This window comes from Alosa pseudoharengus, unplaced genomic scaffold, assembly GCF_046254945.1.
Source record: "Alosa pseudoharengus isolate Yale_2024_CS ecotype anadromous, Long Island Sound unplaced genomic scaffold, YU_APseudo_1.1 YU_APseudo_1.1_scf_19, whole genome shotgun sequence".
NCBI classification, from domain to species: Eukaryota; Metazoa; Chordata; class Actinopteri; order Clupeiformes; family Clupeidae; genus Alosa; species Alosa pseudoharengus.
Window position 1 is genome coordinate 33,765,508 of NW_027468657.1, and position 19,683 is coordinate 33,785,190.

The following is a 19,683-nucleotide window of genomic DNA, read 5'->3' on the forward strand; positions in this document are numbered from 1 at the left end:
CAAGGGTCAAGTGTGAGGTATCTGCAGAATCAGGAAGAATATACATGAAGTGGATTGTTTATCGTTTTATATGAAGCCAAAGCAAACATGACTTTACAGTCTAGAGTTTTATTCCCATTCCCAACACATAAATGTTCATATGAGACAGACTCCATATATCAAAGACAAAATATGATATGTACAAGGCTTTTTCACTCTCTAGGGCAGAGACCTGAAGCTGCTTTGTTTTCCAAGAACATGGCAATTCTTGTGGTTGAGTAATTGAGAAGTTAAAGTTGTCAGTTGAAAGGCTCACAAGCTGCCCATATAAACTGAACTACATGCCAGCTAGTCTATTTGACCACACTCAACCTCACTGCAGTGCTGGCACAAATATTGCACCACAAATGCCAAGTTAGGCATTTGAATCCTCATTCCTGTAAAGGTGTGGGTGTCCAAGGGCCACTATGCTGAATCACAGCACAAACAACATGGTTCTGTGTAGTCTGTCTTTAGGACAGTGAAAACAATATGTTAATGGTGAGACAAATATAAGGACCCTGATCCACCCCATATGTGACGATGCTGCTTACATAGCAACACAATGTGCAGTTAAGGCCCAGAGACATATATCCCTGGCCTTTTTACAATCTGTGTCCATACAGTCAGTGGCTAGTCTGTTTGACACTGTAATCTCATCATTTAAAGAGGCCCCAAACTCACATCATAAAAGATAGGATGTGGGAGGACGCGAGGCATGTGAATGTACAGCAAACACTGCTAGGTGTGTGCATGAGTGCATGACACTTACTGGAAAGAGCTCACACCAGACAGACCTTGAGTAAGGACATGGAATGGATTTGAACAAAAAAACGTTCATGTGTTACATTGGAGCAGAAATGCAAAAGAAAATGATTTTATATTCAGTAAAAAAAACAAAAACAAAAAAAACAATAAATTACATGTACATGCCACTCAGGACGTGTACCAACTCCGGGATTAGGTGGAGAAACCTCAGGTGAAAGCCTGGTGTGATCAGTCCCAGATCTTGGGCAGATTTTCCAGGATCCTGCGGCGATGTGAGGGGTTGGACACTCCGGCTGCATGCAGGTCCTCCTCAGTGATCCCCCTGCAGTGACGGGTCAGACACAAACGACCAATCTAGTCTGGTGATTCTGGACAGCCATCTCAGGTGGATGACAGTATTGAAGACGTAGTTAAAACTGCTGTTAGCAAAATTTGTTTGGAATAGCTAAGTTAGCTTTACATTCTATAGCACTTCAGAAGTTGAACATATTCGTGAACAATACCACCAGGACCTATAGTATATGAAGCATTACCCCGGTTGGCCCTTACCTGAAGTAGTCCAAGTCATCCCAGCCGTTGAGACTTAGCCCCAGTGTGTAACGCTGTAAGCCCAAGGTGCTCAACAGGTCCTGCACAGTCTCTGGAGCCCCATGTAGGACAGAAACCTGATGGGATAAATGAAGGCTTCAACTCTCAAAAGACATTACAATCATTTTGTCTAAAACTAGCAAGCTAACTAGCTTAAAGGTATCAGACTTACTTTGGAAAAATTTACGAATCATTGCACATTTGACACTGAAACTGGGAACTAGCTAGTTGGCTAACCGATGTATTTCAACAATATATTAGGTGAAATTGGGTTGTGAAAGTTATTGTTGTTGGGTTTCTGACCGAAATCACACATCAATCACTCTATTCGTCTCTAAATTGGTATTTTAAGTTTTTGACATGCTTATTTGGTGTATTTGTCACATATCATCCTTCACCCTAAATTAATGATAAAATAAAACACATGAAGCTTCTTCGGTAACAATTTACTTGACAGTATCAACATAAGAGTGACATGACACTGTCATGACAGATGAACCCTAACCCTAACTTAACCCTAAAAACCGAATGACACTTAATAACAGAAGCGTTATGTCATAAACATTTATGACTTGTTTATGACACGTTCATGTCGACACTGTCAAGTGTAACCACTTCTTCTAACCTATGTTAAATGGCTGAGGATTTTGGTAAATGCACAAGTCACTGGAGCATTTGATATCTAAAGGATCTAGTAGTACAGGACTTGCCTCTTTCTCCCAGCAGTAACTGGCCTCCGTGGCTGGTGCTGGATGGTTGCCCTGGTTCCTGTGCTGCTTGGGCCTGTGGCTGGGCTGGTACTTGCTTTTGCTCTCTGCTGGCTGGAAGTCGACCTCACTCAGGGACTTGGCAATCTGCAGAGCCGTGAGGGAGTGGTCTCCGCAGGGCCCAGGGGGCGGCTCCACCACCCAGGGGGCCGAGGCTTCGCAGCGGGGCACCCGCGTGGACATGTAGGGGTAGAGGGGAGGCCCGTTGCGGCCTGGGGTTGTTCGCTCTGGGTTTATCCTGGGACGCTCCTTTCTGACCGGTTCTTTCTGACTGGGTCTCTGCATCTCCCTGGTGATGGCAGCGTGATTCATGTACATGTTCCTCAGGTTCTTCACCGGAATGACGGCTTCCATAGCCCCACCGGCCTTAATGATGCGTGACTGCAGGTGGTAGTCTTTCGGTGGCGGTACGCTGCTTGAGGTGGGCAGAGAGGGCGGGGGCTGTTTGGTTGGGAACAGCTGGTAAGATGTGCCATGTTGCGGGGACGATTGAGAGTTGCGGTCACAGGGGGGCATGTAAGAGGGAAGGCAACCGGGGATCTCGATTTCTGTGAAGTCTGACCGGCGGGGCGGCTTCCTGTCCGGCACATTGCCCCCAGTCACCCTCGGCAGCTGCACCACTGACTCTTGCGACCAGACCCCCTGAGGTTCCTTGCGGGGGTGAGCCTCTTCATCTTTGCGTCGCAATACCGGCACTCCCTCAAACATGAAGTAGGCTGGGTTGGTGTAGCTGTTTGGTGCTACTGGAGTCCTGGGAGGTGCCGATGCTCTAAGGCGGCAGGGGAGACAAAAGGTAGAAGGTTAACTTGATGCAGATGTCATGGTATTCCCCAATTGGCTATGCTCCCAACCTTACTCCCAAAATAAGACAACAAATCTGCAAGGCATTAGCCTCATGACCTGTCAGTGTTTGGGAGAAGACACAGATATGGCCTCACCGGGGCTGGACTCCACGAGCTGGCTGAGGCGACAAGCGACCCCTCACCAGACCCTTCTCGTCTTTCTCAAAGCAGAACCACTCTACGGACAACAGGGAAGACACACAGAGGTCACTCACATGATTCATGCGCCATGATAGACTGAGGTTGCTGTGGTTGTGGATGTGGGGTTGGGGTGGATAATAGACGTTAATGCGTGCAACTGAAGGGCCTGGAGTCTGGCCCCAGAGGAACCCCACACTCACAAGTCAGGATGCATCTGCCAAAGACAGGGCTTAGTCATCAGGCATCCAAAAGCAGAAGTCCAAGAGTGGAGAGGGAGAAAGGGGAGCTAGGGACACAGAGCGGAACCAAGAAAGGAAGCCGTGGAAGATACAGACGCAATCGGTGTGTCACGTGACAGGAAATGATAGAGGAAGGATGGAGGGGAAGGGTGAGAGTGAACAGCCCACCATAGATCCGCTCCCGGGCCTGCCGACGCTCGACGGGCACGTGGACTCGCACCCGTCCCCGGATGGATCCGATCTCCTCGCCACGGTGCGTGAGGAAGGTCTCGAAGGGCTCTGCCACACTGCCAATGAGGGAGCGCAGAGCTACACAACATTCGCCTAGAGGAGAGGGGCCCACAGAGGTGCTGTCAGGTCTGAGCTTCTCTGGCATGCTACTCAGAACAGTTCATCTAACAAGAAGGTATGAGGAACTCTAAAAACCCACCATACGACTCAAAACCATCACATGACTTGACTGACAGAAGTAGATGCTGGTCCCGAAGATATTCCATATCTGAAACAATGGGTTGAAGCTAAAGAGCAAAAAGAGAAAGAGAGAAGGAAAAGAAGGGAATACAATGAACTAAGAGAGGACTTGTTGGCCAATGTGCATAGGCATGCATTTCACATGACTAAGTCAATCAACCTTGGGAAGCTGCTTTGCCAGCCAGCCCAGTTTGAGGAACCCCGGGACCTCACAGCTCTGAGAGTCATTCTCACTTGAGCGCCGGACTTCTGCAAAAGTGCAAAAGAAAAAAGTGAAGAGTGTCAGCATGACTAACTAGCCCCAGTAGAACTGACTGGACAGAGGAGTCTTGTAAACCATGTGACTGGACAGGGCATCACAGCATGGAAGACAGTGAAGTGAATTTACCCTCCAAGCAGAGGGACTGAAACTCAATGAAGAACTTTGCTTTACTGGCAGTCTTCACTATGGCCTCCACACTCTCCACCTCAATCCAGGCCTTCTCCACACTGGGGTTGGAGTCTGCCAAACCAAAACACAGGGTACACAGCAGCATATCAGGAAGGCACTGGTGAATTAAAATGGAGCTCTAGAGACCTTGACTCAAACATTTGATATTTAAAATGTCATGGGGCAGTCATGATACACTTTAGGAGACGTCAATATCTATTTGTACAGGTAATCCATTAAGGAATAAGCAAATCCATGGGAAGTTAATAATGAGTACAGTATGATAATGAGGACATGCTTAATTCAAACGTTGTGAACATGCAGTTATCTTTTAGTTATCAATGACTAAAGCTGATTATCCACAAGGCAACCTTTTCAGCAATGTTGCTGGGTAACGTTCCTGAGTATTGTTGATGTGACACATCCCCATTGATATTGGGCAACAGTAATCACATTGTCATGATCATCCAATCACTGTATATGTCTGTGAGGCTTGTATGGTATGTGAAAACAAATTTCCTATGTAAGGACAAATAAACTAACTAACTATGGAACTGGCCATGTGGTTGTCCATCAACATTGCTCACACATGGTCCTTCTACAGTAATTTCCTGTGTATTAGCCGCATTGTGTATAAGCCGCAGGACAGTGTTTTATGCAAGTTAAAAGAAACAAAACCATATTAATTCCATATTAACTGCCCCCGTGTATTAAACTCATAGCTGAAGAAATTTAGCAAAATCAATGTATAAGCCGCGGCTAACAGTTGGTAAATTATGGTACTCAAAGTTTTACCGGATTATTGAGTACGGTGAGATTCATAAGGTCATGTTGTTTTGATGAAAGTGCAAAAGTTGAAATGAGCATGTAAAGTGAAACAGAAACGAGGAAGTAGATGACAGTTGAAAAGGGAAACCAGTTTATCTAATGCAAGACACAAGCAAGAAGTCTTCCTTTTTGTGGATACAATTTCAACAGCATTTCACATACACAAATAGAAAAACAGAAATAATCCATAAAGACGGTGTCCAATACTAGTAATATAGACATAGGTTATCAATTTACTCTGTGAACAGACCATTGTGTGTGTGTGTGTGTGTGTGTGTGTTTGTGTGTGTGTGTGTGTGTGTGTGTTCCCCCATGTTTATCAAACCATCAGAGGCTCAGGTCCTTACAGTCCTTACAGGTCCGTACCTGCTCTGAAGAATGGTGAGGTCAGCCCCACTTGGAATGTTGCAAAAACAGGAGAGTGGTCACTCGTGAAGATGTCATCAGTACAGCCTGAAACAAATGACGCATGTGACCATACTAACAACCACATGTTATTACACGTTGTACTTACAAATAGTTAAGGGCATTAGGCGCACAGTCAGATAAAAACGGCATTTGTGCTTATTAAACTGTCAATACAGTAGATACACAATCATTTTACGACTGAACAGTCATTTTTATAATAAACAATATTTTTTCACGGGTCTGGTAGTGAATCTAGACAGATATTTAGGTTGTGGATCATGGGACAGAGTTGAGCAGGGAGTGAGCCAGATAGGATATGACTATGTCATTTGACCACAGACCAAGACGTAGGAGGGAAAGACCGCTTCATAAGAAAACCTTTTTCTGTCCAGCCACATAACATGAGACCACAGATCTGTCCTGAAGGAATGCTGCAGGAAATAGCAGCACTCTGTTTTTGATTTGCTGGAAGGCAGACGTGTCCAACATGCTTTTTGCTTTTACGCAAGAGTGAGCAGCTGAACTCACCATATGAGGTACACACGATGTGTGTCTCCGGGTAGGACTTCCACAGAACTCGGTCACACCAAGACGGCACATTAATACGCACCTGCTCAAACACAACAGAAAATAATCAATGTCTGTGTGAGCAGTAAGATTAATGTTTCTAACTCAATCTGTTTTGGCAATAATGACATCACAAAAAACCTTTCTTCAGCTTGATAGATTACGCTCACTGACGTGGATTTCGGTAATCTGGACCATTTTTCAGGCCTTTTTTAGAAGTTGTCAGAGTTGACCCTCCTGCCCTGCCCCCCGTGGTGCTGACAGCTGACTGGGTTCCATCTGGAAATAGCTGGAGGCAGAGCGGTAGGCTGGAGGGATCCAACTATGTTTGCAGCAGGGAAGAGGGTCACAGAAAACCCCCTCAACACTATACAGCCTTTTTATATACTATAAGATGACATAAGCGTGACAGTACAAACACACAACTGTAACTACGAGGTCAGTGTACAACTAATGTCTATTGTTAATTTGAATAAATCTCATTGTCAAAATCTGTGCCTATATCTAACAAGGCCACCATACATTTACACATTTCGTTATGTTACAGCCTTATTCCAAAATGGATTCAATTCTTTTTTTCCCTCAAAATTCTACACTAAATACCCCATAATGACAACATGACAACATTCGCACATTTGTTAGAAATAAAGAACGGAAATATAATATGTACATAAGTATTCACAGTCTTTGCTCAATACTTTGTTGTGGCACCTTTGGCAGCAATTACAGCCTCAAGTCTTTTGGAATATGAAGCCACAAGCTTGGCACACCTATCTTTGGCCAGTTCCACCCATTCCTCTTTACTGAACCTCTCGAGCTCCATCATGTTGGATGGGGAGCGTCGGTGCACAGCCATTTTCAGATCCCTCCAGAGATGTTCAATGGGATTCAAGACTGGGCTCTGGCTGGGCCACTCTAGGACATTCAGAGAGTTATCCTGAAGCCACTCCGTCGATATCTTGGCTGTGTGCTTAGAGCCGTTGCCCTGTTGAAAGATGAACCGTTGCCCCAGTCTGAGGTCAAGAGTGCTCTGGAGCAAGTTTTCTTCCAGGATGTCTCTTTGTTCCGTTCATCTTTCCCTCAATCCTGACTAGTCTCCCAGTTCCTGCCACTGAAAAAGATTCCCACAGCATGATGCTGCCACCACCATGCTTCACTGTAGGGATGGTACTGGCCAGGTGATGAGAGGTGCCTGGTGTCCTCCAAACATAACGCTTGGCATTCACACCAAAGAGTTTGACCTTGGTCTCGTCAGACCAGAGAATTTTGTTTCTCATGGTCTGAGAGGCTTTCAGGTGGCAAACTCCAGGCAGGCTGCCATGTGCCCTTTACTAAGGAGTGGCTTCCGCCTGGCCACTCTATCATACAGGCCTGGGGCCGGTTCCCCAAAACGTTCTTATCGCTAAGTAGTTCTTAACCTATTCCTTAACCTCTCTCTTAACGTTATGTCACGATTCCCGACACGTTCGTACGCTAAGTATTTCTTCTGTAAGTCACACTTTCGTAAGGTTGGTCTGGACCATTCGTAGCTCTCTCTTAGCGTTGTTTGAGCTCTCAAGGCGCTAGTCGCCGCCACTGTGCAGCAGTCTTTAGAAATCAGCGCAGCAGTACAAGTCAAACTATGGTACGTTGATGATGTTGTGGCTCAACGATGATTTTATGTTATGGACATTTTAAGACTAATAATAAAATATGTTCGCAATGGATGCAGGACTATTTATGAAGTTTACTTTATTTGGTATCAGAACTAATATGGTGGTAAGCCTAGGCTATTTCGTAATGTCATTAAAGCGTTCAAATTGGCAATCACTTTTGATAATTAAAAAATGGGTAAGCATGGTGGTGTCCAGTAAGCGACCAACTAGGCCTATGGCAGCGATCCAACGTGTCCTTGTATTGAATCAAAAACGGCGCCGGCCGCGGAGCCGTGTAGTCCATGTCGCTCCATAGCTCTTTTTTGTTGCTGTTGCACAAGTTATTCCGAAAGCTGGAAAACAGTGTCACCTTGTGCAAGCTCACCTCGTCCAGCAAAATGTCAAGTTCCTCTGACGAGAAGCTTGGTGCCCTTTTTTTACGTTGCTTCCCCACTATCTAACTCTCTCTCTGTTCATTGTAGATATTTGCTTTTTATTGAAAACATTAACTAATGGCAATCAATACCGCATTAAACAGAAGTAACTGCAGCTGCTTGCCAATCAATTCTAATTGTAAGGTACCTTACCATTAATATAAAAGTGTATCACATAATTTTTAGAAGTCCTTAAACCCATCAAGAAGCGGCACAAGTGGCACAACGGGATAAGGAGGGTGGATGATTAGCGAGGGATACCCGGTTAGTCTACCCGTCACAAAATATCGTGTGAACATATTACTGCCAATTTGATAATTTAGTTAATAGTTTATATTTCACTGATAACTTAAACTATGTTCAAATAAATGTTACTGGAATAATTTGAGGAATGTTTTATTTGCATAGAACGTGTTGTCTTTCTTAACGCCGTCATGCACCTTCGCGTGAAGTAGAAAATCGATTCCTGAGCAATCGATGCCAACTAATTCAGCACCTTCACTTGGGACAGCGCCTTTGCAACGTCGAACGTAAGAGGCAGCGTGTTAAGAAGCTTCCTAAGGGACACTTCGGGGAACACACTTAGGAACATAAACAACTTTGAAAAGATATATCTTTTGAGTCTTCTCAGCGGGCTAAGAGTGAGCGTTATCGGGGAACCGGCCCCTGATTGGTGGAGTGCTGCAGCGATGGTTATCCTTCTGGAAGGTTCTCCTCTCTCCACAGAGGAACCCTGGAGCTCTGTCAGAGTGATCATCGGGTTATTGGTCACCTCCCTAACTAAAGCCCTTCTCCCCCGATCACTCAGTTCAGAGTGACGGCCAGCTCTAGGAAGAGTCCTTGGTGGTTCCAAACTTCTTCCATTTACGGATGATGGAGAACCTTTAAAGCAGCAGAAATGTTTCTGCACCCCTCCCCAGATCTGTGTCTCGAGACGATCCTGTCTCGGAGGTCTACAGACCTCCAGGTCTTCAAGCTTGTTTTGTGGTCTGACATGCACTATTAACTGTGGGACTTACATAGACAGGTGTGTTCCAAATCATGTCCAATCAACTGAATTTACCACAGGTGGACTCCAATTAAGCTGTAGAAACATCTCAAGGATGATCAGTGGAAACAGTAATTATGGGATATTATGTGTAGAATTTTGAGGAAAAAAATAAATTGAATCCATTTTGGAATAAGGCTGTAACATAACTAAATGTGGAAAAAGTGAAGCGCTGTGAATACTTTCCATATGCATTGTAAATGTAGACAGAAATGTAGACAGAAATTCATCACTTTGTCCAGTGTGGCAAAGTGAATCCCATCTCCTCTGTCACTAGAGGGTATGTGAGGTGTGGTGAAGACAGTGGGGACAGTGAAAGGACAGAGCAGGACATCTCACCCCACTGGTCTTGTACTTCTGCCACAGGTAGCAGTCCCTGGATCCTCGCTCATAGCGGTAGGTGGGGGGAAACGTGATCTTCTCTTCCTCTTAACAGTCGGAGGGGCAAGAAAGAAAAAAAATCTAATTGCACCAACACATAAGAGACTCTTTGAGGCTTTTAGTATCGCATCCAATTGAGGATGACTAGAAGGGGGGGAACTCACTGAAGTTAAAGAAGGCTTTCCTCCTGTGACGCTCACGTGTCAGCTGGTCAGCACACATGAGCTCGTCGAACTCTCTCTTGGAGACGTGCTTCAGGATGTCCTATGGGAAGAGCAAGCACTTCTTATCAGCCTGTTTATGCAATCCTTCTAATCAGTTGCCTGAATAAACAGGCCCCCTGTCGATAATCACAAGATGCCTTTCCCTCATTAGAAAACAGATTCATGAAGACGTACATGTATGGGAATATACTTTTCGCCTTCTTGAGAAGATACGAAATAATAAAGCAATTAATGAAGGAAGACCTGTCATGGAGGTCAAGACAGAGTAAGTCACGTGGTCAAGAAAGACATGTCACCTGCACATCTAGGTCTAGCCGATAGTTCAGGTCCCCGCACCAAAAGAGGTGAGTGAAACGCAGGCTGATGTCAAAGGCACTGAGCTGCCGGTCACCTAGAGATAAGAGCCTCAGGACATCCAGAAAGTTCTGGTTCCTCCTAGAGATGAAATTAAAATATGGATATAGTGGTGATATATTCATATGATGAAATACAGTATGTTGAGGAAAGTCATGTATGTGGCCATATTGGGTGTAAATGCAAGCACCTGAGGGCCTTCTCACTGCCTGAGGTCAGGTGGCAGTTTACAAAGCCGAAGGAGGTTCCGTTGAAGAGGAAAGAGATTCCAACTGCCCCTTTGCTTCCTGCGATACATGGAGATGGGAAAAGAGGCCTTTCCAATAACAACTCAATCAAGCTGTTTTTAAAGACGGGTGTGTATGTCCGACATGGACTTGAGGGTGCATGATGAATGTGTGTCTTTGTGTCTCCTATGTGTGTGTGCCTGCATCAGTTCCTGTGTGTGTGTGTGTGTGTGTGTGTGTGTGTGTGTGTAAAGTAGAGGCTATGTGTGGCTATGTGCATGTACACCTATATGTTTCCCTATAGGCTTGGACATTCTGTGTTTATCGTGTGAGTGCATGTGTTAACACTAAAATAGAATTAGCATTTTATTTTACATACTGTATGTGTGTACAGTATATGTGTGTGTGTGTGTGTGTGCCATACCCAATGCATTCCCAAGGCCTGTCTTAACATTGGCTGAATTCACTTGAGTGATGCGATTCTCATGCTCTGGTCTCACAAACACAGCCAGGCGGATGTTCCACAGGGACTGCACTGCCACCTGTAGGAGATTCACACACATTGCACCAGTCGCAAATCACAGATGGTCACAGTTCCTGTATAACTAACTGACTATATGAGAACATTGTTAAATACACCCCATGATATATCTGTCATATAATCATAAAACATTAAAAAGATTATAAAAAGAAGACGTCATATGAAGCAAAAGACAGCAGCAAACTAGGCCCTGTGAGATAATGAAAAGAACATCTTACATAGCAAATATGAAGACAATAAAAGCAAGCCTTTAAAACTGAGTGGGCAGGCTGGCCAAAGAGGAAGAGAAGGAAGTGAACGATCAAAAAAGTATATGGGAGGGTGGAGCGAGGGAGGATAAAAGTGAATTGTTTAATTATGAATTGAGCTAAAAAGCCAAAGGTTACCTGTCTATATTCCATGCTGGTGGCGCTCCTGAGGGAGGCCCGCACGTGCTCGGCCCACTCCCTCTCCCCCTGCGGGTTCTCCTGCGTGCCCACCGCGTACACGTCGTGAGGCAGGGAGGCGGTGGACTCGTCTGGGGTCCGCCCGAGGCCACAGCACGTGAGCCAGGACTGCAGGCCTCGTGGAGGAGGGGAGCCCCCTGCAGCAACGCATACATGGAGCACACATAGTCACTCAGACCACACGTAATAATAATAATAATAATCATCATAACAATAATAATAATAATAATAATAATAATACATTTTATTTATAAAGTGCTTTCAAGACACCCAAGGTCGCTTCATAGATTTCACAATGGGTGCTAATGAAATTTCCCAGACAACCTAACAATGTGGCAAAGGTAATGTAGTATCTTTTGGAATGAAGTAACATATTACCCATGTCCCAAGTGCCCACAAAGACAGAGATGACGTCAGGCTCAGTTTGCTGTAGGTGTCTGGTCTTCATCAGCTGGAGGAGGTGGCAAAAGGCCTCTCGTTTCTGAGGACGAGGAGGACACCACACTCATACACTGTAGCCATCGCTCTCTGATTCTTCTATTTCTTATTCTCAGTCTGTCATGCACGCAAACACACAAACACACACACACACACACACAAACACACACTGTCTACCTTTGCACTCTCAAACAGTAGTTCCCGTGGGGTGTTATGATGACTGTCCACCACCATCCTCAGCTTGGCTGGACTGCTCTGGAACTTGATCAGCTGTAAAACTATACATACATATACATGGCATGAAAGACACACACACACACACACACACACATACACCGGCATTACACTTCAATGACCTACTGGCACGTTGTTAATATTGCCCAGATTGAGAACTGAGTAATGTCTCACTTCTATCCTGTGTGACTGTCTCCACACCAATGGAAGCAGACTTCCTGTCAAACAGCAGCACTCCTGTGTCCACATCCACAGACACCACCATCCGTCCATACCGAACCAGTTTCACCTGCACACACACACACCCACGCAGAGGACACACAGATGAACACACACGTACACTTTACAGGTGGACATGTGACAAAATAAGGGTTGCATTTACAGTAGTGTTCTCTTTTGTGTGAGCTCCAGGTCCCATGAACACATGCTGTCTGTGTACCAACCTGAAAGCTGTGCACCGGTATGGGAGGTGTGTGGTTTTTCACTGGGGGGGTGACTTCAGGAGACGGGGCCGGGGCCGGGGCCAGAGGAGGAGCTGGCTGCACGGCCAGGTTGTGATTGACTACAGCATCCTGCAGAGCTTTCAACACCTGCTCAGGTGGGACACATGAAGATGGGTTTTATAAAGCTTTAACATAAACCAGTCGTAGGAAGTGATGGAATGTGTGTGCGTGTGTTGTGTGTGTATTTATACCCTCTTCTCCAAAGTGGACAACAGGTTGCACAGAGCAGAGATCTTGAACAGCAGACTTTCCAGGCTTAAATCCGACGACTTGCCCACATTCTGTGTGATACAGTCAGAAACATGGACATGAAGCAAGTTTGCCTCAAGTAAGGCCTGTCGGAAATTCGCCTTATTCATCCGGCGGCCAGAGCGAGGCTACTCTGCTGGACATTTTAAGAATGAATTACATTCCACACTACAAGACTTGAAGTATTCACCCGGCGGCCAGAACGAGGATACAGGGTACACTTGCCATTACACCTCAGTGCAGCAAAAAAAAAGAAGAAGGGTTCACTGGCCTGTTCTTCTTCTTCTTCAGTGAGTTTTATTTGGCAGTTTGCAAACAGAGTGCATTACCAGCATCTGCTGCACTGAGGTGAGGCACTGAGACTGGCCACCGGCTGAATACTTCAAGTCTTATAATGTGGAATATAATTCATTCTTAAAATGTCCAGCAGAGGGAGCATTTCCCAAAGCTATCACAGACTTGAGCATGTGCGTGAGCAGTGACAGCCTTTCGTGTACCTGAGGTCGCTGGCAGGACAGGGGACAGCTGGGATGGTCAAACACTTTGGCCAAAGTCTCTAAGCTGGATAAGGTGTGGTCAATCTCACTGCAGACCAAACATATAGATAACAGACACACTGAGATAAGCTGAAAAGTTCACTGGTGTCAAATTGGAACTATGCAACGTCAGCCTTCATCGATATAAAAGCCTCATTTATAAGACTGTTAATGAATTCACATGCAGTAGGAAGGGAAGGCTTTATGTGTGCATTTCTGCAGGTGTTGGGGGCGGTGTGCGATGTGTGTATTTCTGCAGGTGTTTGGGGCGCTGTGCGATGTGTGTATTTCTGCAGGTGTTTGGGGCGATGTGTGTATTTCTGCAGGTGTTTGGGGCGCTGTGCGATGTGTGTGTTTCTGCAGGTGTTTGGGGCGCTGTGCGATGTGTGTATTTCTGCAGGTGTTTGGGGCGATGTGCGATGTGTGTATTTCTGCAGGTGTTTGGGGCGATGTGTGTATTTCTGCAGGTGTTTGGGGCGCTGTGCGATGTGTGTATTTCTGCAGGTGTTTGGGGCGCTGTGCGATGTGTGTATTTCTGCAGGTGTTTGGGGCGATGTGTGTATTTCTGCAGGTGTTTGGGGCGATGTGTGTATTTCTGCAGGTGTTTGGGGCGATGTGTGTGTTTCTGCAGGTGTTGGGGCGCTGTGCTGTGCGTACCTGCTCAGGCCGTGGCACACTGTGCTGAGGGTGCGTTGGAGGTGCTGCAGGCTGATGCCTCCTCTCTTCAGAGCGTCCAGGTCCTGACCCAGGTCCCCGTGCAGATACTCCACCAGCAGGCTGACCACCTCCGACGCCACACTGCAACACAGCCACAGCGAGCTCAGGCTCGGCCTCACATCACAGTCCCTCACCTGGAGAACAGCTGACTCCGGATCAGTTCTGGGCCGTATTGTATCTCTTACATCTTTTCCCAACAGGTTAGCAACTGTGGTTTTGGGAAACACACCCCAGGATAGCAAGTGATGATAGAGAGGGAAACGTTTTGAGTTACTGGGCAATGGTCCAGAGTATTGTTGTTTGGGCACATTCCAGTGACACATTCATTGGCACACTCTCATTGAAATACACGTTTTTTTCTGAAGAAATTGAATTGCCAGTATGCAAATGTTCATGATCATTCAATCATAACACATGAAACCAGTTATGTGGTTGCCCAACGACATTACTTAGAAAGTTGTCCCATGTATCATCACCTTTAGGATGACAGCATTCCAGTTCTGAGTCACAACGTAGACTGTGCATGGCGGGACAGACAGTCTTGAGTTTAGTTTTGGTGCCATGGACCTTCATTTTTGTGCAATAGCTAATAAGTTCTCAAAGAAATAGACAGAGAAAGATCTGTTCATATTCATTTTGAAATCATACCAGCAACATTATATAACCACACCTTCAATTGTAATTTCAATAACTATGCTATATGCCGAAAACCTGAAGTTCTTTTAACCATTTTAGCAATTCCATGTCATTAATGGAGGGTGAAAAGTGGAGGCTACATATATACTACATAAATACAAACTACGTACATAAATACAATGTGGGATAAATACATATTACATAAATACAATGTGGGATAAAATGATATTATGTTAAATCAACAGAACAGGTGAATGGGAGCAGTTTTCCAGTTCTCTCTCTCTCTCTCTCTGAACAAGGGAAATCGAAAATCATATAACTGCTTTCTGGTTTCCAATGGTAAACGTTCCGGTCTCCACTTAATGGGCCGCTCATCAACGTTGGAAGACACCAAACTGTATTTCTGGCCACTATCAGATGGCAGTAGCAGTGCTGCAGCAGTCCTGCTGGTGGTGTGAATGAACACACGCAAGAAAGCCACAGCAGTTCTGCAACACAGCCACCACACACACGCAACATGTAACGGGTAACGTGTAGCGGTCATTCAACACCAGCTGTGTTGGTCAGATAACTGCAAAACTGTCGAGTGAAGTTGTCAAAGTGCTTTTTGGTGTCAAATATTTTGTAGAGTAAATGTTGTCTTCTTTGTTAGATACTCCAAGATGACTTCCATTGCTAATAACATACATGTGCCTGTACTGATGTTTCTGTGGCTTTAGAAGGTCGTTCCTTCAGTGGTACCTGGGTGTGGTGATGTCCTGCAGCCTCTGGAGGAGCAGCTGCTGGGGGGTCAGGGGCACTGGAGCTGGTGGAGCAGCAGGGGGCGCCGTGGAGGCAGGAGAGTTCCCACTGGGGATCCAGCCAGCTGCTGGCTTCTCGTCATCACCGTCTGTGTGAGATGGGCCACAAAAACAGCCGATTACACATGACTGGTAGCCTCCGTGCTAGCACAGCCACCTCATGCCTGAGGGTCAGGGGTCAAGCCCAGAGCAAGACCGTGCTTCTCTCAACACCATGACTGAATGATGTGATAAAAATCTGATTTGACAGTGCAGGCTGACAATGAGCCTTGTGTGTGCCCTAAGCTATAAAGGCAGTCACTCATTCTTTATCTACTCAACACCTCTATGCCAGTGGATAATGCATTTCAATTGAAGTTCTAACACATTCTTATTGTGCCACTGTTTTATATTCATTGTATCTGGGGAAAGCAGAGATATAAACAGAAACTCTATAAAACATTGGTTGACAGTCTTTGTGTCTTTGTGTGTGTGTGTGTGTGTGTGTGTGTGTGTGTGTGTGTGTGTGTGTGTGTGTGTGTGTGTGTGTGAGAGAGAGTGAGAGAGAGATAGAGAGAGAGAGAGTGAGAGTGTGTGTGTGTTGTAAGTCCACCTGAGCTCTCCTCCCCTGGTTCTACTTCAGGGCCTACTGGATAGAGAAGGGGGATGACCAAGCCTTTGTGAGGCTGCTGGTATCCCAACACCAGGTCACTCAGGGTTCGAAAGCAGTTCACCTGCACTCCCTGGGATGTCTACAAACCACAGAGAGAGAGACAGAGAGAATAGCTATGGTTATAGGCCGAAAATTAACCAACATACAATTAAATTCATGAAACAATATCAAGTATCTAAAAGTAGAACACATAAATTACAACAACAACAATGATAAAGCCAAAATGATTCTCCCATATGCCTCAACAATCAAATGAATGAAGGCTGGCTACAATGGAGTCCTTTTAGGCAGCAAGAAAGGACATAGAGTCAGTGTGCCGCAAAGAGTGTCAGTAACATCATTCATCTAGTGATGAGAATGACCTCAGAGCTTAAATGATGGTTCAGAGATTCAAATGATACTCAGAAATACATTCAAACAATGATGAGAAAATATACCGAAAGTTTAGCAAAACAGGGAAAAAATGGCTACTTTTTTCTCTCATAGATCCAAAATACCAAGAAACTCTAACCAACAAATGTAACCTCACCAAAGTTATTTGTGAACTATGTGTAGTGGCCCCAGTACAAGATCTGAACTTAAGCTGACTGAGGCAGTATGCAAAGCAGTGTCTCTCAAACAGAAGTGAAAACTTGCAGTTGGCTTCCCTTTTCCTATGAATTACCTTTGTTCCAAATGAAAACTTTTCAAACCTTTTCCCGTTCTACTCTGGCCCTTTTTGGACTTCACCAAGTACACAGAGAGTAATAAGGTGTGGAGCTTGCAGCCATTTGGGGGAGAACGAAAGCCACTTCCTAAAATGTTTCCACATTAAGTGGTTGTCATCTCCTCCAGATCACAGGTGAGGTATGATTAAAGGTCTAGTCTCAGAGGTAGTTTATCCGGACAGAGGAGCTCAGTTGAATTAAGCAGGCCACAGTAGGCTTCAAAGTGCCACCAAGGTTTATTGGGCACCCACAACACTAGCCGTTCCCAGCACAGTCTCTCTTTAAATGAGCTCCAGGCTCTCAGGATGGAGTAATCAAATTACAGACACTCTAGACAAATGTGATTACACCAGTGATCAAGAGACATGCTACCCAGGTTTAGATAAAAGCACATCAACTCTGCACTTATCACAAACTGTGCTATGAAGCACCTGAACCCATGACATTTATTCACACATTAAAATAATATCATGAAGATTCTATAGAAAAAAATTAAAGAAATGGTGTCTTCTAGTGAGTGGTATAAACACAGAGTGATGTGTCTAAGGGAGGTGCACTTCAGTACTTATTAGGCAACCTCATAAGAGCTCAGCACAGCCCAAAACCAGTCCGCAGTGTTGTCCTGAGAGGCTGACGTCACACACGCCCACATCCTGCCCACTTTTGGTGCCCAGTGCCAACTCTCAAAGGGCTCCAGGCTGTCCTGCCCTGCCCACTGATGCCAACAAGGGCCAAATATGCCAGACAGACTTGCTCCCGCAATTAGCCACTTGATAGTGGCAATGGAGAACAAACACAGGAACCTCGACCTCAACAAGCTGTATACCAATCACTGAAATCAAAGCAAGCAAAAGTACAGAAAAACAGTGACCACAATCAAAGTGAGCTCTGATAGACAACTTTACAAAAGCACAACATGCACACAAACATATGGAGACACAAGCACAGGCACACATGCAAACACACAATCCACAGGGCAACAAATAAAATAGCTAGTTTCCTGTGGGTCTTATTTTAGAAATGTGTATTTTCATTGCTTGGTAAAAAGAAACCATTTTGGCAGATGAAATCTAACTGCACTGCCAAGGAATCCTCAAATAGCAGTATGGCTTTTTGTCTTCCCTGAGTGCCCTTGAAAAACGATTAAAAGAATGGAAAAAGAGACAGAAAAAGAAATGTGAGGCCCCTTTGATGACAAAATGGCTACTTTCTTCACTCACAGATCCAGAATACCAAGAACCTCTTTACAAATAAAAGTTATTTGTGAACCATCTTCAGTGGTTCATGGAGTGTGCAGAAGATTCTGAGTTAAACACCTTCAGCATTTTGTTCTGTGACTGCGACAAAATGCAAAACAGTCTGCCTCAAAGGAGAAGTGAGAACTTCCATTGCTATCTTCCCTTTTCTTCAAAAGAGTCTCAGTTCTGTCACCTCAGTCTGGAAATGACTGTTTGCATTAATGCTCCACTGTCTCTCTCTCATTGTCAAAGCACCATTGTCAAAGACTCCTTCTTATGTGTTGGGTGGGTAAATAGGTCTTTGCATCGTGAGATTCATTTTAATGTCACAAGTGAGCACAGCTAAATGTGTGTTGTTCACACTTGCTGCTCAGGCTATTCCCTATGTAGTGTTGTGCAGAAATGTAAGATCAGCTTTTGTAACAACATTTAAAACAAAAAGATAGTCAAAATAGTAAAAGTATATCATTACAATATTTGAGTCAGGGAGACTTGCAGGTGCCAGTCGTGCTGTTGTTGGTGTTTGTGTTTGTGAAGCAAGTCTTTTGGTGTTCAGCTAATTTAGCTAGTTACCTATTTAGCTTTTTAGACACAAACTGTGTCCTGCTGCTTTAAGAAATGTGCCTGCTGGTTTGTGGCCGGTATGTAATGTTGTTGTTATTGTGGCTTTTCCTTTTCTTTTCCTATGTTTGGCTAATAAAGACCAGGCACTACGTCCTCTTTCAAGAAACAGCCACAGACAGTGTGTGTACCACACACATCAACCCTGACCCACATGCGTACCTGTCACACTTGTGCTCGTAGCACTATTGCATATGTACACAGAGACATGTGAACATGTGTGGACAATGCACACACACACAAACATGGGTACAACAGCTGACAGCTGCATTGCTTGCACTGCAAGTTTCTGTTAAGAACTTGCTCACATGAACACACACACACACACACACACACAGCCAATGAATGGCTCACCATGTGGGCAGGGGAGGAATTTGTGTGAAACACACAATTTAGCCTCTGTTTGGCTGAGGTCATTCTCCAAGCATGTGGCCGCATGGCTGAGATATTAGCTAAACCAAACGCTCTTGCTTTTGTTACGGACCAAGCGCAACATAAACAACAGAGCGTCTCTGTCTCTCACCCCACCGGTCAATACGTCTCTCTGTGTTCTGTCAGAGTGTTCTGTCAAAGAATAGAAGCTAAGGAACCATCATGGAAATCAATCACTCCTAACAGGGAGCTCCCATCCCTATTTCTGTATGCAGACTGGAAAGTCCACTTCAGTGACTGCATGCCAGTCCTCTAGTACCCCAGTGCTTGGATAAAGAGACTTGGATTATAACACCTTTCACTGAAAAGAGCCTGTTAGTGTGTGTGTGTGTGTGTGTGTGTGTGTGTGTGTGTGTGTGTGTATTGTGCGTCACCTGAACAGCCAATAGTCCCTCGGCATCAGGGAGGATACGATATGTATGGACATGCCGCTGGAACCTGCAAATGGAAAATCAAGAGAAAAACAGAATCATAACAGGTCTGTGGACGTAATTCAAGAGAAAAACAGAATCATAACAGGTCTGTGGACGTAATTCAAGAGAAAAACAGAATCATAACAGGTCT

The 19,683-nt window shown here is 45.0% G+C and overlaps 1 protein-coding gene across 3 annotated transcripts in view; it reads right to left on the bottom strand.

Moving 5' to 3' along the window:
• Positions 1-50: 50 nt before the first annotated feature.
• inppl1b (inositol polyphosphate phosphatase-like 1b) overlaps positions 51-19,683 on the bottom strand; it is a 23,735-nt gene continuing 4,102 nt past the window's right edge. For 2 of the 3 annotated variants that reach the window (XM_076292505.1, XM_076292506.1), the window contains exons 3-28: positions 19,494-19,557; positions 16,062-16,200; positions 15,411-15,558; positions 13,974-14,114; positions 13,278-13,365; positions 12,723-12,812; positions 12,472-12,618; positions 12,203-12,317; positions 11,972-12,072; positions 11,735-11,837; positions 11,297-11,493; positions 10,794-10,911; positions 10,333-10,429; positions 10,085-10,223; positions 9,729-9,828; positions 9,523-9,611; positions 6,029-6,110; positions 5,459-5,545; positions 4,223-4,336; positions 3,995-4,083; positions 3,794-3,881; positions 3,532-3,687; positions 3,080-3,161; positions 2,085-2,910; positions 1,336-1,451; positions 51-1,108 (exon numbers count right to left, since the gene is read on the bottom strand). In XM_076292505.1, the coding sequence (XP_076148620.1) occupies positions 1,015-1,108; positions 1,336-1,451; positions 2,085-2,910; positions 3,080-3,161; positions 3,532-3,687; positions 3,794-3,881; positions 3,995-4,083; positions 4,223-4,336; positions 5,459-5,545; positions 6,029-6,110; positions 9,523-9,611; positions 9,729-9,828; positions 10,085-10,223; positions 10,333-10,429; positions 10,794-10,911; positions 11,297-11,493; positions 11,735-11,837; positions 11,972-12,072; positions 12,203-12,317; positions 12,472-12,618; positions 12,723-12,812; positions 13,278-13,365; positions 13,974-14,114; positions 15,411-15,558; positions 16,062-16,200; positions 19,494-19,557 (3,610 nt within the window). In that variant the 3' untranslated portion in view covers positions 51-1,014. The remainder of the gene's footprint in view (positions 1,109-1,335; positions 1,452-2,084; positions 2,911-3,079; positions 3,162-3,531; positions 3,688-3,793; positions 3,882-3,994; positions 4,084-4,222; positions 4,337-5,458; positions 5,546-6,028; positions 6,111-9,522; positions 9,612-9,728; positions 9,829-10,084; positions 10,224-10,332; positions 10,430-10,793; positions 10,912-11,296; positions 11,494-11,734; positions 11,838-11,971; positions 12,073-12,202; positions 12,318-12,471; positions 12,619-12,722; positions 12,813-13,277; positions 13,366-13,973; positions 14,115-15,410; positions 15,559-16,061; positions 16,201-19,493; positions 19,558-19,683) is intronic. The other variant, XM_076292507.1, reaches the window with a different exon arrangement.